The 17,683-nt window shown below is 39.4% G+C and overlaps 1 protein-coding gene across 4 annotated transcripts in view; it reads left to right on the top strand.

The window, feature by feature from the left end:
- MEIS2 (Meis homeobox 2) overlaps positions 1–17,683 on the top strand; it is a 172,077-nt gene that overhangs the window by 149,561 nt on the left and 4,833 nt on the right. For 2 of the 4 annotated variants that reach the window (XM_032691158.1, XM_032691157.1), the window contains 2 exons: positions 15,919–15,977; positions 17,352–17,462. In XM_032691158.1, coding sequence (XP_032547049.1) covers positions 15,919–15,977; positions 17,352–17,462 — 170 coding nt within the window. The remainder of the gene's footprint in view (positions 1–15,918; positions 15,978–17,351; positions 17,463–17,683) is intronic. The other 2 variants (XM_032691161.1, XM_032691159.1) reach the window with 1 other exon arrangement.

The raw sequence follows: 17,683 nt of genomic DNA on the forward strand, positions 1-17,683 counted from the left end.
TGCACAATTACTGCTAAGGGAAATCTAATCAGTTAATAGAGGTTAAGAAAGACAAATGTACAAAGGTAATAAGTGGTTCAAACTCAAACAGTCCTACTCTGTTCACTCTCATTTAAAGGCAAGAAAAAGCTTTTAATGGGGCTTTTCTTACTTTTACTCCATCATTTTATAAATTGCTTTGCCAAACCCTCATAGGAAAATAGTAATTTTAAGTAGGCCAACATCAAGCTCAGGTTGTATGCACTTGGCGGTAATGACAGTGTAGCTGCCCTTTCAGAAGTAAGTCAGTCCAACATTCAAGTATTTTTCTTTCTTATTTTTATATTTTTTGTTTACTCTCCAGCAAATTAATGGGTGATGTCAGTCTGAATGACTCTTGCTTAGACAAATCAAGCTCCTTATCATGCTAACCTCATCCTGAGGTCTTCTGGAAAGTCATAGGGCAGGCAGGTACTGTTTAAAGCAGTCATAAGTAACAGACAACTTGGTGCCCCGCACACAACAAACAGAGAGGATTAAACAACTCGTGAGGTGTAGTGGCCACCCTCTCACAGAGATGCACGCTGTTTCAGGACCTGGTTCTTTGGACTATATTATGGAGAAAGATATTGATTATAGATAAGCATAAACTGCTCAAAGCTACATTTTGGGTTTGTGGATTGTTTTGGGTTTTTTAACAAACATTGCAGAGCTTTATTAGAACCATATTCACATCTTCTGTTCCAAAGCATAGTTCTGTTGTGATGATTCTCAGGACAAATTATTTAGATGTTAAAGGATGCATAGTCCATTAAAAAGTCCCCAGAACTCAAGAAGTAGTAGGAAAGTATCACTTTAAAATATTGTGAAAAGCTTCACACTAATGACTGTCAGAGTTAAAATTACTGATGAGATGGAACAAGCCACAGCTGCAGCTACTGCAGATTGCTTGGCTAACAAACTATTACAATAAAGAGAGTATTGTCTAAATGAAGTTCATGTTTTAGTATCATTTTATACATATGGGTTTATAACCTGGCAAACAAAATTGACAGTGAACCCAGAGCAACGTTACTCTCTCAGGCATTTTTAAATACAAGACTTACTTCTCTATACTCCTCACACATTTATTCCCACTGTCCAAAATCCACATACATGTCCTAGTGTTCCTAATATTCTTTCTCTCATGCCTCCAGTGTCCACCTCTTTTCCTACTTCCATTTCAACAATATGTCTCTTTTGCTTCTGCCTTCATCTCTTCTCACCTTGACAATTGTAGTCACCTTCTCTCAGGACTCTAAGTCGCAGTTCTTCAACCCCATTTAATGTGTCAAATGCTGCTGCTTCCTTCTCACATACACATCACACACATCAAAAAAAATCACCTCCTACTTTAGGCATCCTTCCTACATTCTTTTCTGGATCAATTTCAAAAATGTATTTTTTAAAGAAATGTTGAAACCTACTTCAACATAGATGTCCCTTTTTTTTTTTTTTTCATATTCTCCTCTCTACTCTATGCCTAATGATGTCCTCCCCCCAGTTCAGCAATCTCAGTTGAAAAATACTTCCTCTCTACCATAGCTCCCATCTAAAGAGCCTCTCTGTATCTAAAGAGCCTTTCTGTATCCTTGGCTAGCCATATATTTTCTCCTCTGCCTGTACATACCTCTTAATTTCTCTCCATGGAAACTGGTTTGGGACAGAGTTCATGAGGAAGATTAATACTGTATGGCATGCTTAAGCAGTTATTATAGGTCTGTGCTATATTGGAAAAAAACAGAGCATGATCTCAGTAACAGCTGGAATAAATTTGGCAAAAGGATGAAATGGGGGTTTGGGGTCTGGATGCAAACCATGCCCACGAAGATTTTCCCTTTCCGATTTTTTATCTGTAATTATTACACCTGAAAATTAAATGGAGGCACCCATCTTAGCTGCACATCTTTGCATCCCATTTGTCCTAGCAATAAGGTACTTGAAACTGTGAGATTTTGGTTTCAAATTATGATGTAGAATTTGATATTATGAGGTTTTCATATTTGTTCTTTTATAGAACCTAGTTTCTTGAACTAAAGGAATACAGGTCCTCTAGAGAGAGGGGTTTTTGACTGCGAACACATGTATCAGGCATCAAAAATTAGGCAGCTAACTGGACCACTCATCTCAGCAAAACTGATTGGTGGTTAAGGGATATACATAAAATACAACTGAATTTTCCAACTCAGGCTTCTGTCAAAACCCTTTTAGAGTGCTAAATTTTTCTTTGGCTATTGACCACTATATTTGTTTTTATTTATTTCACTGACTCACAGAGCTAATGTATTTCCTGAAATGCCTCTGAGAACTCAGGTGAGGCACCACAGGCTATGCTGTCTTAGCCTGGAATTTACTAGGATTAAAGCAGATGTAGCATTACAAGGGTCTGCTAAACTTCATAGGATTTATAAAGACATAAAGCATATCTTTTATTATTACAATGATGCTAAAATTTTGTGGGTGATAATATAGTCATGTTGGAAAGACTGGGGAAGAATCAAGAAAAGGAAATGGAAACAATTCTCCTTTACTTGTTCATCTGAATGGGTGTCCGCATTCGTTGCTTTTATTATTCTGCTTTACAGAAGGAAAGTTTACAAGTTTGCAAGTATAAAGGTATATTTGATTTCCAAAATAGTTAAATATGACAAGATTTTCACTATCAAAGTAAAGATTTGATTATTCCTAGAAAAGTACATCATTGACAATTTTAATAATTCAAAGTGAAAAATGAAGAATAACTTTCCCTCTTCTAACTGCTTGATTTAGTTTCCTATGTTTTCTTCAGTATGGATACTGAATTAGAAGAAAAACAATGTATTTATTTCATTTATAGTTAATATCTTATCATAATGCTGAACTACTTCATTTGAGGATTCTGCCTGTGAATTTGGTGCATTTTTTTTCTCTGTTCACCAGCTTTTTTTTTGTTTTACATAATGTTTCTATTGACCTTAAATTTTGTGTTTCTTTCAAAAGTTGTTTAAGGATGTTCTAAAACTTGGCTTGAACTTCTTATGAAAACATTATCATAATATTGGCTTATAAACCACAATAAAAGATCTGTGTAGCATATTTTACAAAATATTTCCTCATTAATACACATTTATTTGTTAGATGTGTATATCATTTGTTTCATACCAGTGTCAAGCACAAACCCTGCAATCTCGAGTTTAAGCTAACCTTTACCTTTAGCCACCATTGACATTTCCAGCATCATCATCTAGCTGCTGTTTAGTCCCAAGAAGCTTAAAAACTTTTGGTCCACATATACTTATTTCCTTTGGTGAGCAGGCACAAAACTGCTTAGAATGGGATATAATTGAGAAACCTGGAACTGTAACCCTAGTAATACTGTAAAGTGAGGTATTGCCCTGTCCATGGTTATTTTATATAGAAAGGACCTTCAGGACAGAGGAGTAGGGACACAAATACATATACAGTGACAGACGGTAACATGTTGCACAGTGGCACACAACTTTCAACATAAAATCAGCCTTGCCTCACTGTATTTCCCCAAGGGCCAAATTCAGCCCAAGTTCCTGTCGTGCATCAGCTATACCAAGCTTTACACAAAAGAGGCAAATGAGGTAGAGGGTGTGCTATCCTCAATGGCTCATTGGCTAGAAAATTCACTTGTTAAATAGGATATATGTTTCAGATCTTCTCTTTGTCTTGATTTAAATCAATGTCTTAAGTGTTCCAAGCGAGCTGAGTTTCCCAATCAATGGGCTATTGAATATTATGCTCCATCTTTACTCTTCTTCACTATCATGCCTTTTTTGTGTATATAACGACTAGTCAGCAGAACAAAATTAATTAAGAGCATGGGCTTGACTGTACAGCCTCTTGGTTAAGGCTCCAACTTCAGATGTGTGACAGTTAAGTGCTGGTTAATTATGATTGTATAATTGCTTACTTCAGGTGGAACATCTTCAGAATGAGAACTGAAAGGGCTTTGTTCACTGTACTGGATATGTGGGTGATTCAGATATTCTTTTAGGATGTGATGGACCCACGCTCAAGTCTTTGTTCCAAATCAAGCAGGATAGGGATGCAAAACTTAATTTCCTTCTTTCCAGATAAATAGTCAAATAATTATGATGTCAGCTAAAAAGGAAAGAGATATTTATCTGCATTATAAGGAAGAACAGACCTAAGATGTCTGTCTCCCTAAAAGGATGCATAGGAATCCTGACTGGACAAAAGTGTCTTCCTCTAACTCAAAGATAGAACATGGTTACTGCAGAAAGTAACTGACTGCTCAGCTACACAAATACACAGCAGCAAAAACTATGATGGGATGAGGTGTTAAAAAAGTAGAAATCTACATGCCTAAACAATTTAGGCATTTTCAGGGTTAAGTGATGGCCTTTTTTTTTTTAAGCCAGAAAAATGTAATTAGGTGTCTAAGTCCACCTTCTGGTGATTCATGGAACATCTAACCAGAGACAGGAATTTCCTTGAGAGAAGATCACCTACAATTTAGGCACCCATTGCTAATATTGCCTTCTAACTCAGAATTTCATTAAACATTTGGGATTAGCTTTACAGGGCCTATGATGATCTTAATAACAAGACTTAGTAATTTTGAAAATTTGCCTTATTCATCTGAGTGCTTTACCAGACCAGGCTGAAGTGATCAACATCGCTGGGTACGGCCCTGCCATTACTGGTTTTGTGGGCTCAAATGCAGGTTTATACACATGGTGCCTTTACCCCTACGCAGTGCAAGAACAATTAGTGAAATTCTGAAAATTAAGCCTCAACATCCTATCAGTCAGAACAGTCAGAGTTAATATTGAAATCCATCAGCAACCAGTTATTAAAATTATGTAAGATCACACACGGAGTTTCCAAACTGCTCTCATAAAGAAAGAAAGGTAAATATTAGATAGGTTATATACTTTGGGTTTCATTTCATAACAGATATCTCCATTGTATGCAAAATATGGGATAGTGAAACACATTACAGAACAGGCCAGTTTTGACTGAAGAAATATATGCACAGTTGCAAGTTTCTTTTTGTGATATGATTTAATTTTCACATGAGCTATTTAAGTGGCAATGAATGCATTGAGAGACTTCTCCAGCTACCCATTCTTTAACAGAAGAAAGAAGAATACACTAATAGACTTCTCTTCAGCTGGGGAAGCCAACAACAACTGAAATGTGGTGCATTTGAGCACAGCCTTCTCCAATGCTCTGCTCTGCCCATAAGCCAGCTGAGTATTGAAATCAGGGAAACCCAGCCCCTCACAAGCTTTAGAAAGAGCAAACTTTCATGTTTTCTCAGCTTGTTCAGAACAGCAGACAGACAAGAAATGGTATAACATTCACATATATGTCCTCAATCACAGCATATCTGGCCATCTAGGACCCTTGCAGAGCACCAAAAAGCTTCATTGCTGACTTGTCAGCTGTACCTTGCAATTATCTCTGGTGAGCCAGCAAGGCAAGCTTAGGAGCAAGAACTGAGCCCTAGAGAGATGAAGCCCTGGTCAGAAAGTATAGGAGCCTGGGATACAGAGTAATAGGCTTAGGAAACAGCTCCACAGAGGTTTTTTAATTTTTCCATTCCAAACCAGTTTGGCTTATAACAACTAAGACACATTCATATGTAACAAACTCTCAAAACAATTTTTAGAACATTTCCCACTGATTCCTGTGGAATACAGAGAACACAAAATGGGGTGAAACAGAGTAAAAGCTTCACCAGTATGACACTGGGAAGATCTGTATATTTACCTCTTCAGTTAAGCACACTTAATATAGTTGTCTCACATTTATTCTGCTAATAGGTCCAATCACTGTGGAGCACATATTCCATAACATGGCAGGCTGCAGTCTCATGGTGTCTGTGGTGTTCACACATCTTTAGCTACTAGACCATTAGACCCTCTGGTTTGATGCCACCAGTATTGTAATAATTAAAAGGAAAACATTAACATCTGCATCTACAGAAAGAGAGAAGATTTACATAAGCAGAATCTCCAGTAACCCGACAGTGCAAAAAACAAAACACAAGGGATATCAGCATGTAGGTATGACTTACTGAGAGGTTATTAGGTGTATCCAGATGAGAGCTATATTTTCGGAGAGGGGGGATGTATTTATACAGTGTAGTATTTATGCCCATTACTTCTAATTGCCTAACTAGTTCTCTTTCCTCTCACATATACTTTAGTACCCACCAACCAAAGAAAGATGTCTGCAGCTAAATATCTGTCAATTATAATGGACTTTTGCTTAATATTCCATTGTTCCACTGACAGAACAGTTTTTAATATATCATTTTATACTATCCTGTACATCATCATTTTCCTGACTCTCTTAGGGCTCTGGCTGTACCAGTTCTTATTTATTTCCACAGGCTACCATATATGCAAAAGATCCTGTAGTCATGATGTCACCTCCAATACCCTCACCTCTTCCCATCTTTGTTTTTGTAATCCTTTTGGTTTGTCTTTAAAGTTACAGTATAACAGAATGTCAACACAGCATGTGTGTAGACACAAACCAGGGTCAAACACACAGCTTGCTGCGTGGTTCCCTTCCCCATCTGTAAATACACAAGACACTCATCTCATGTTCAAGCTTTTTCTTTTGCCCTGAAACAGAATAGGCATCTTTAGGATCAGTAGTTTTCCAACTTTCAGCATTGTTTCTATAAATTTATTTTGGCTGTGTTTTTTTTTTAAAGTGGGCTCTTCGAAATCAATTTCCTGAGATTCACTGGTTGACAGGTAGAAAAATACTTTTTTTTTTCCTTCAGATTTTAATAACAGTGAAAAAGTGTACAAGCTTCGTGGTCAAGACAGGACAGTGGGTACAGAAAATTTTTATCTTAAGGCAAAATTTACTGTCAGGGAAAATGGAACATTCCTTCTGAACTCACGAACTGGTAGTGTATGTGCAGGTTGGTTGTAGGCAGTTGCTACAATAAGGCTTCTTTCATACAGGTGTGTTTATGCCCCAGGCTTACTGGCCACAGTCCATTCCATTTACAGAAGCTGAATTAAACAATAACTACCGCATTGCAAAAAGAAGAAGGAAAAAAAAAGGTGAGCGTCAAAGGAGATGCCTGAGAGCTTTGTTAGGGCCAAGAAAAACCCTGTTGCAGTTGTCAGAGCTTGTTGATGTTGCAGAGAACGGCACTTTTTTTTTTCTGCTGGATTTTGTGGTTCTGCCTTAGGAAAGAAAGTAAAATAGAACGGAAGAACAAAGTCCTACTCTATAAATCAGCAGCTGCTCCTTGCCAGATCAAAGGAGTGACATTTTTGCTCCTGGACTACTTGTCCACTTTAGGTGCTTGACAGACAGCTAACAGCTGGCCTGTTACCTAGTATAGGAGAGTTGGGCTACATCTTCTTCAGAATAGATGACAAGCTAATCAGAGATATCCATAGCATAGGACAAGTGAGTGCACCTTGATCTTCTCAAACATACTCACTACATAATTGCTAAACACCTTTATGCATTTTTGGCAAGTTGCTACTTATGTAGTTCCCACTGAAAAGTAAGAATGAGAATTAGTGCCTTAGTCTAATTTGATCAGAGAAGTTAAATAGATGTTACATTTGTTGACAACTCCCCTTTTCAGGTCAATTTAGAATTGATTTAAAAAATTAATATGAAACAGTAAAAAATAAGTGTAAAATACTTCAGTGTGATATTATTCAAAAACTACTTCTTTTTTTTTTAAGTTACTTAAAATTAGGTCCCTTGACTCCTGTGTAAGAAGCTGATTGTATTTTCAAACCTGCTGGACCTTCACTCATTTTGAAAATCTTTTCCTATGAGGTTAAAATGATAAATTAACACATCTTTAAATGCATGAGTTACTGAAGACTTTATAGGAGATCTGTTATCTACCTTTAACATGAATGTTTAAGTGCTATTAAATCAAAGTGCATGCCAAATTAGCTAAAATTGTATCTAGCATCTCCATAAGACAGATGTATACAAACTTGAAATTTTAATATCAGTAGTAAAAATTTCAGTGATTCAGTTTCTAGTTGATTTTCATATGCAATAAATCAAGTACAGGATGAGGTTAGATACTACGGCTTGTGTCTATTGACTTTGCATTTTATCTGTAAGATATGAATAGCTAAGGAAGTATGTCTGTTTGTCTCCTCCCTTCCTTTCAATTATCTTTAAAAGATCATTTTTACGGTGCATGGTAAAAAAAAAAAAAATGTATATGAACAACCTGATGGCACTCGTCAGAGGAACAGCCACCTCCGGCGAGCGTTCTATGGCTTCAGGTGGCATGCTCCAAAAGGCGCTTGTTGCCCACCAGGAACCCAGGGGAAATACAGGATGATACTTTTCCACTTAAGCTGAGGCTTCCTGAAAGCTCGTGAGAAAACCTGTGCCCACCGGTGGCAGGGACGGGTGTGGACTGGGAGCTCCTCACCGCCGCAGCCCGGCAAGCACAGGCCCCGCCAGGCCGGGCTCGCCGCGAGCACAGCCGGGCCAGGCCATGACGCTGCCCGGCTCCTGCCGTGCCCTGGGCGGGGCACCCCGGCCCGGCCCGGCCCGGCTCGGCAGCGGTGCTCTGGCCCCACCTCATGGCGCCCTGCTGCACAGCGGAAGGCCTCCCCTGGGGCCACCGAGGGAGCACCTTGAGGCCAGCGTAGGTCTTCCAGGCCAGTGGTCCCGTGGAGCGGCTGGATGCGGCCTCGGCGCGGGGCCAGTGGAAGCCGTGGGGCGCTGGCCGGCAGGAGGGAGCCCGGGGACTGCGGGGCCTCCGGGTTCGTGAGGAGCACCAGAGAGTCCCTTCTGCGGCTGGGGCCTTTCGCTCTGTGATGGGACAAGGCCCTGTACACAAACCTCGACCCCGGGGCGAGGGCCCCGCGGCTGCCCCAGTTTATGATGCCGTGAAGGTGCGGCCCATGACAGCCACCAGGTCCTTCCTGGGCAGAGCCAAATCGTTTCTCCACGCTCCCAAGGGGTAACCTGGTAACCGAGAATTACATGTTTAACAAGGCGGTTTTTCTCCGAGGTGAATAGATTCCCGTCTTGCCAATTCTCATGATTTTATCACAAAGCTCAAGTTAATTCATGTTAACTCAAGGTCCCAGCTCCAGGACACAATGGTTATGTGAGAATCTTTTCAAGTAAGTTTCTAGATTTTGTGCCTGAGAAGAGCATTTAAAAAATGTGGCACAGTGACTGGAAAAGTCACAAAGAAGTCTGAGAAGAATGCTGTTTAAATTTCTGATTTTTTTTTTTTTTTTTAGAATGGTGTCACAGTTACAGGATGGGCAAAATCATGATTTCCAACAATTGGCAGCTCCAAATTGGCATGACGTATTTTTAGGAGGTCCAACATAAACATAGAAGATGTGGCAGAAGTCTCTGGGATAGTTAGCACCTGCCTCGGGCTGCCTTAGTCTTGCTCTCTGTCATCTACTGGAGTGTTCTCTTCACACATGTGGATGCTGAATCACACCTTTGACAGATGTGAGATGTCTCAATTAGCTTTAGAAAGTCAGTTTAAACAGCCCTTAACCCCCCGTCTCTAACAAGGCTGTCCAAAACTAGGTGAAGCTTTGTTAGGAAATAAACCTGCCTGTCCCTCCCTCTTCCTCTCAAAAGCAATCACATAAGTGACTCCATTTCTCAATATTCATGACTTAGGTAAGTCGTATTTAAATGGCTCATTTCCAGGTGACTAACTCAGCTTTTTTAATTTCCTATAAGGAATGCTGCAAATATGAGTAGGTAACCGGGTGCGGCATAGATTCAGTGAAGCATAAACAAGGAGTTTTTCAACTATTTTCGTACACACACATACTGAAGAACGCCTAAACCTGATTCTGTCAGTTTAGAATATATATTTGAGGGAGAAGTTAAATAAACTAAGATAAATAGATTTTACTTGCTCAGATAAAAGTTTAGGTGATAGACAAAGATGCTGTAAAGGCAACGGTGTGGATATTGATAAAAGTGTTTCTGCAAATTAGTCATTTCTAATGCATTCTTTCAGACTGCTCTGATCAGCTCAAGACTTCTAAAATTATTTTTTCTGTCTGGGAAAGAAGTAATTTTCTAGGTTAGTTATGAAAACTTTTTTTGTCACTTAGATATAGTATTTCATTCGTTGGTTATTTTCCCTTCAAAATTAGGGCATTCTTGGGCAACAAGGGATCAGTGTAGCATATGCACTTGAGCTAAACACTGACATGTTCACAGTCCAAATACTGAAATATCATTTAGGCAGAGATTTATTTCCCCATCCAAGGTGAAAACATTTGGATTATTTTTTATAATGCATTTTTAGGCTTACTCAGCATAAACATTGAAGCAGGTGCTTAAACCCCATTTATTCTTCAAGCTCAGCTCCCATTGACCCAGGTTTAATAAGAGCTGAGCTTCTTGTCTACACTGGGCAGGGTTTTGAAAAATCTTGTGAGACTGTTCCTCTGGGCACCTCAAAATTTCAAAAATTAGGTTTTTTTATTCAGATGACAGAAAGTAAACAATTCTACCCCCACATTATTGTTGCTATTGTTTTTACTTTTATTTTTATTATTTCTATGACTAAGTCTGTAACAGTGTTCATTCAGTACCTCTGTCCTTTTCAAGTGTAAGAGCAGAAGTGTCTTCTTGGGGTAAAACTAATTCTGAATTCATCTCACACATTTATTTCTCTGGTTTTCACATAAAGAATTGGGAATCCATTTATTAAGCGGCTGGTTTGTTAAATAAATTCAATATCTTAATGCCTTATTTTCTGAGATGGATATTTTAAGTGGAAATTCAGATTGAAGATTAGCACTGAAGTTTTGAGTTGTACATAGTGGCTCTGTGTTGTTCCTCAGTTTCTTGTGAGGAACAGTCTACTCTGCTGCTGCAGGTCTGGTTCAGTTTGGCACCAGTTCATATCATGGAAGACCTTAGACATAAAGACAAGTGACTGGACTTAAATATCTCTCTCTGCTTGAGTTCAGATTATACCTCAAGTTGGGCATATAGTTTCCTAAGCATTCATGCACTTCATCCTCCTGAATCAAGGCCTGTTATGATCCTATGTACTTAAAGTGAATTTTCCACGATAGCCATAGAGTAAAGCTAGAGATGTTTCTAACTCTGAGTACCAATCAGTACAGTCACTAGCAGCTCATTTCAAGAACTAATCTTATACAGATTCAGTTGTGGAGTGGTCAAAGTGTTTTGAGTTACATGTACAGTATGTTTAAAAAAGACAATAGAAACAACAACAGAATTATTTTCGAGTGTGCCAGATTGGAACCAGCAGATTAAGAGATCTCTATTTCCTATTTTTCTTTTGCACTTTGCAGAAATATCTTTCTGTGCTTTTGTCTGAACATTATTTATTATAAAAATAAAATATATTATGTAAATGTGAGTTTAATGTCATTTTATATGACTTGAGATAAAATATTATAAAGAAGATTAATCCCACGGCTTCCTATAAAGTACAGAATACATGTTTATTTTGGACAAAGAAAACCAAGTCTTTATTTGAAAAGATGTGATTAAATGCATAAGTTTAGATTATATTGTCATGCTAATTATGAGTGGTAGAAACCAATTAGGAGTAGTGCTACCAAATCACCAGACTACACTGCATATTCACTAGTATACCTTTACTGCTCTACTGTTTTTTTGCTGTAAGCAGATAAAAGTGAAAATATTTCCTTTAAAAGTCCATATTGTACATTTTGAGCTAGATCTTGTTCATTGTGCTTTCATAAACTGTCCCACAGAAGTTAGTAGAACTACTTGTGAGAGACAGAGAGGCTCTGTCTATAGGAAATATATATGGCCGCTTTAGCTAGCAATTAAAGCAAAAATACAAGATGCAAAAAAACTTCTTTCGATTCAAATGCCTATTGTTTGAATAAGTAAGGTTGGTAATCTGTCATTTGCAAAATACTGGAAGTGAGATTTTCATTGAACCTAGTATGTGAATGACATGTATTTCTCAACATTACACACCTCATTTATCATTCTGGAATGAGGACCAAGTACCATATGAATGTAGAGTTTGTGAAGGTATTGCCTCACAGCCCTGGAGGCTGATGACCCCTTTATCTACACAGCAGGTAAGGCACAAATAGTGGCAATGTGAGCTCTCTTTGCAGTCCCCTGCCAGTATGCCTGACTGCTAAGCTGGGGGAACAAAGGAAAGATAGCATATGGATAGCAGATTGTAGGAGCGCTGAAAGAGGACTGAGGAAATCTATGTTGGGTGTGTGGCTCTGCCAAAGATCTCTTGTATGACTTTGGCCTTGTCACTTAATCTCCTTCTGTCTCTGTTCCCCTCTGCAAACAGGGAGAAGGCGTCTCTCCTCTCCCCCAGGCTTTGCCTGGAAATCTGTTCAGACTCTGAGTTCTCTTGGACAGTGTGCTTGTGCAGCATGAGGTGGAGTAAGACTGAGCTTCATTGGATCCTTTAAGGGCTGCTATCATACGATTAATAGGAATTACTATTAACAGCAGGGTAACAAGAAATCCATGTCTTTTTGATAGATTTTACTCATCTTCTCAGGCCATTCAATCTTTGGCCTCTGGGTGAAGGGTATGAACAAGGTAAGCAATTAGTGTCAGGAGCAGAGATGTGAATTCTTCTGTTATAGGCTTGAAAACAATGCTGAAAATAGTGGCATTGGTGTTCTCTTTTTTCACCTGTCTTAGTGTCTTTGGAAGACATTTGTGCCAAAATAACATCAGAGTGTTTCTGCAACACACAAACTGAAGTGCTGTGCAAAAGGCTGTATTTTGCCTTACTTTGGCCTTGGATATTACTCCCTGGGGGATTCAAAAAGCCCTCAAAAAATGTAAAGGCTAGGGTGGGAACTGTGGTTTCTACGTCTCTGTTACAGACTGTGCATGTTAGTGGGGCAATATAAAGAATAAATAATAATGCACAAACACCGCATTCTGTGAGCTTGTCTACCAGTTGTGCTGATGCATTACATGATATAACCACTGCTAATGAATTGATTTAGGATTTGATTTTTAGCTTCACCTAAAATGCATGTCTGTTTTGCACCTGCAATCTTGCAAATATAAGTAATTTCATGTGTCATTTTTTGGACATACCCACTGGTGGGTATAACTGATGCCGTTTAGGGACAAGATTTTTCAGAGGAGCTGTAGAAATGGAATTTCAAAATTACCTGAATGCTTAAAGCCTCTGTGCTCTTATATCTTTCTAAGTATACATCAGTGTATCTTCTCTCCCGACATAGGTGTTGCTGTTCTAGAGGATATCACTTGCTCCTGCTGTTATGCAGATGTGCAAAAGAAAACTGGAGAAATAATGTAATCAAAAACCAAACCCAAGCACACAAAGATGAGGGGACTCACTATTAGAGCTTGAACTCCCATTTCCAAAACAACTAGTGAGTTGCCTCTGGGTAGAGTTTGCAGTGGAAGGCTGGCTTTATTCACATCAGCAAGATAAAATAAGGCCAGGTTCTTCATTCTGGGAGTGAATGGCTGGGCAAGATTGGGTTTTCAACACCCATTCCAAAGGCTTACTCTGTGGTGACTGTTGAATATGTAAGGCTGGAGCCCAGTATCCAAATTTCCATGGTCAGAGGTAAAGGAGATGTCACCTGAAACCCTTCAGAAGGTAGAATTTTCTTAATGCTCTGTCTTGTGCAAGCCCATTGAAAGAGCACTTCAGAGGGCACCCATTTCTTACTAATGTAAACTTTCTGAGGAGTATCCAAAGATATGACCTCTAGGTGAACCTTTAACCTTCCCCTTAATTATTTGTTTGAAGACAGTGTGGAGTTCTCCTGCTGAGAGCCAAGGCCCATAATGCTTCGCAGCCCTGGGAGCAGGGGGGTGTGTGCAGGGAAGTGGAGAGGGACATAAATAAGGGGACCACCAGATGTAAATAATAAAAGTGGTTGGGGTTTAAATAAAAAAAACGAAAAAGCAATTTGGTTTCCCTGAAGAGTGGCCTGATTGAAGAAAAGGGGTTAGTAAGATGGTAAGTGTGTGCGTGTGTGGGGGAGTGTTTCTGTGATTTTTTACAGGCCTAAATAAGTGTTCATTCCATTCTTTAAAACCTTGCCATCTGTATACACCATTAGAAGCTCATGGGAGAAGAGAAAACAGTCTTATCAGGCTTTCCTGTTAATCTCTATTGGCCTTAACTTTAGCTGATAAAAGGCATGCTGGATGGAGGAGGTTCAGGTCAGCCTCCATTTGGTCAGGGTGGCAACATTACTGGAAAGTAGCTCAGCAAATAAGTCCTATCATGGACCTTTTTCTTTGAGAACGGAAACATGCCTCGAAATCACAGCGCTGGGGCAGGAGATGCCTCAGTCAGGAGGGAATAAATGAGTACATTGGCTGTGTCTGAGTTTTTAATACCTGAAGTCATGACTAATTCTGAGCCAGGATGACATTTCTGACAACTGAATGATACTTTTCTTAAAGAATAAAGAATGTCTTTTGGATGTAAACAGAGAGATGCAAAAGAGCCCTTTAGTGTTACTTGTAGTGTTTATGCTTCTGTCTAGTGAAATTTCCATGACTGCGATTACAGAAGGTGCAATCAAAGGTGTACCACTGTCCTTTATTATCTGCAGAGGAATTTAACCAGGGGGTGTGAGGGAGTGAGGGAAGCACGACAAAAGGCCTTGCAGAGTTGATGCTATATGAAGGCTAGCAATTTACTAAATGAGCAAATGAACTTAGTTTTCAGTTAACTGACTGAAAGACTTCGCTAGGCATTGGATCGGGCCCAATGGCAATTATTGGAGGCTGTTTTGGATGATGGGCATGTTAGTATTTCTGAAGAGGATTAAACACTAGTATTCGACTTCATTAGCACTCCTTAAGGGTCACCAGCCGAAAGCCTGAGCTGTGAAAAAGCACACAAAACCTGCGCTAAGGCTCCAAATTGTTTCAAACACAAAGAGGAGGGACAAAAACAAGTGTGGCTCCTGAGTGATAGAAAATTGCCCTGTTTTGAAAGATATTCCGTGAATGGGCATGTTTTAAAATTATTTTAGGGAAATTAATTTAGCTTAGCTTGTGCTGATGTGGGTTGCTGCACATTAAGCTAATAAGAAATATGCAAGCACTTATTTTTTGATTACCAGCAAAATTAAATCCAGGCTCCACAGCCAACTAACTGCCTTTACCAATGCTCAAAAGCCTCAGCAACCACCCCAGTTTGAGATTAAAAAAGGTTATTTTGGGCCTAATATTAACCACATGTACCTGTGACTGGGAGTTTCTAACGAGTTGAAAGGTGCCTGAGTTTAGGGCAGGCGGGCGGTCGCCTTGCACGGAGTGTCCCCGCTCAGACACAGAGGTGGCCCCCAGCTGGCACTGACCTCCAAACGACCCTTGCCTTTACAGGCTCCAACTAGCAGGAGTTGCAGAAGAGCAGAAGTCTTTCTAGGCCGGCACTTATTGCTGCTGTGCTGGTGATAAAACTTCAGACAGTCTAATTGATGGCTTTGCTGACCTAACGATACCTTGTGAAAGCACAGAGTGGAAAAGCCTGGTCCTCATTTATGGCCAGCTGCAAGGGGAGCTGGATCCCTAAGATGGAAAGGGGAAAAGAAAGTCTCTCAGCCTGTGAACTTTAACCAGGATCTGAGCCACTTAGAAGAAGTTAAAGAAACAATTGTCTTTTAACACAAGTTTTCGGTCAAAGCCTTCTGGCAAATCCAGCTTTAAGCTGGCTAGTAAGATAAGCATGTTACCAGTTACAGTTTCTGAGCACTTAGAGGAAAATCCTTTAAAGTGAAATTATACTCTTTTAAAAAAGCAACGCGAAGCAAAACACATTTCCACACCACACTAAAATCTTGTCAGTTTTAAAGCAGAGATGTTCTCAAAACACAGAAGCAAGCTGATGAAAGGACTTGTATTCTTTGTATTCTGTTGCAGGTTTATTAATGCCAGAAGAAGAATAGTACAGCCTATGATTGACCAGTCAAATCGAGCAGGCAAGTTCCAAGTAGTATCTGTATTCAAGTCCCACAGGCGCAAATCCTCATCAAGTTATTCTTCAGGAGTCCCATCACCTGGTAAATAAATGCTCCAACCAGGCATTCTGGGAGATTTTTTTTTTCTTATGTCCCCAGAATTCCGCTCTAGGAAGCAACTTCGCTAATTGGTGCTAATTGGAGATTTCCCACCCTGACTCTACTGAAACTGCTTTTTATTTTCTCTCTGAATTGGTAATTGGGTAGAAGTAGTAGTGCCACAAGCAGTTTGTTTTACTGTGAGCTCTTGAATTACTCATTGCTTGTCTGCATCCAATCAGCAGGACAATCTCATTTTCTTGCTACCCACAACCCCTTGGTATATGCATTGCTTTCACTTCTGGAAGGCAAGCTGTAAAACTCATTGTATCCATTCATTTGCTTTGACTATTCACAATGTGCTACTAATGTGACATGGTACCATACTGCCAGAAAATATTAAAAGATTATTACTTTTGTTTAAGAATGCACCAGATATGTTTACATTAAAACATATGATTTTTATAACTATACCTTTTCCATGTTTCCATTAAAGCACTCGGAATATGTAATACTTTACACAACAAGTGGTGCCATGTTAATCATTCCACTTTCTAATATGCATTTCCTCAGCATACTAGGGAGTTGAGGTTTCCTGACATGAGGTTATGGAATAAAACTATTTTCCATGTGGTGATGACTGTTGTCACTAACAAGGGCTTTAACTTGATGGTGATTTCGCCTGCTGCTTCACTTAAAGGTTTTTGAAAAGGTTATTAAACCTTTGGGAAACTCTTCCTATGTAGCATTAATTTTCTTTTTCATTAACAGGTGAAAAAGGGGAAAAGCACTAACTCAACTAACCATGAAAAACATTAAGCCAAATACAGAGTGTATATGTAAATAGGAAAAGACATGTCCAGAATTTCCCTATTCTTTCTAGAGTAGGTGAGAGTGGTTTCATAAGTTTTATTAAGTTTCATCATAAATACACTGTGTCACAGATGCTAGATTCACAACTTTGTGTAATTAGAGAGGAACAGAATAGGTACTTACTTCGTTAAGAAAAAACACATAGCACTTCAACGGGTTTCCACTGTTTTGCATTAAAGGTAAGTAGAGAAGCAGATCCTAAGCAAGTGAACTGACTTGACAAACTTGTTTATTGAGCCCCCCTATAGCATTTTTATTCTATAGTCCTGGTAACATAATCAGCTCATAAAAAGCACAACCTGAGTTTAAACTGACAGCCAAGATATTGTATATAGCGTTTCAGTGCTGAAGCTGGAACAATTGCTGATTGTTTGGTATGTCTTCTTTTCTTTCTCCTCTGTGTCCACGATTGACTACAATCAGGTTTTCTTCTTGATCCTTCAGTGAGCCAAGGAGCAGCATATAGTCCAGAGGGTCAGCCGATGGGAAGCTTTGTATTGGATGGTCAGCAGCACATGGGAATCCGGCCTGCAGGTAGAGTCTTTGTGTCCTCGTCTGCAGCTGTGCTAGCCTCCTCTCCCCCATTGCTCTTCACCAACCTCACGTCTCACAACTCCCTTCCTCGTAAGGACTCACATTTGCCTGTTTGCCTACCTTGCTTGTTTCTTTTGCACCTGGGGTGTGGTCAGGGGAGGGGGGGAAGGAAAAATGTAAAACAAACAAAAAACCAAACAAATGAAAACTCAGAACAAGAA

This window comes from Chiroxiphia lanceolata, chromosome 6 (genome assembly GCF_009829145.1).
Source record: "Chiroxiphia lanceolata isolate bChiLan1 chromosome 6, bChiLan1.pri, whole genome shotgun sequence".
Classification (NCBI taxonomy): domain Eukaryota; kingdom Metazoa; phylum Chordata; class Aves; order Passeriformes; family Pipridae; genus Chiroxiphia; species Chiroxiphia lanceolata.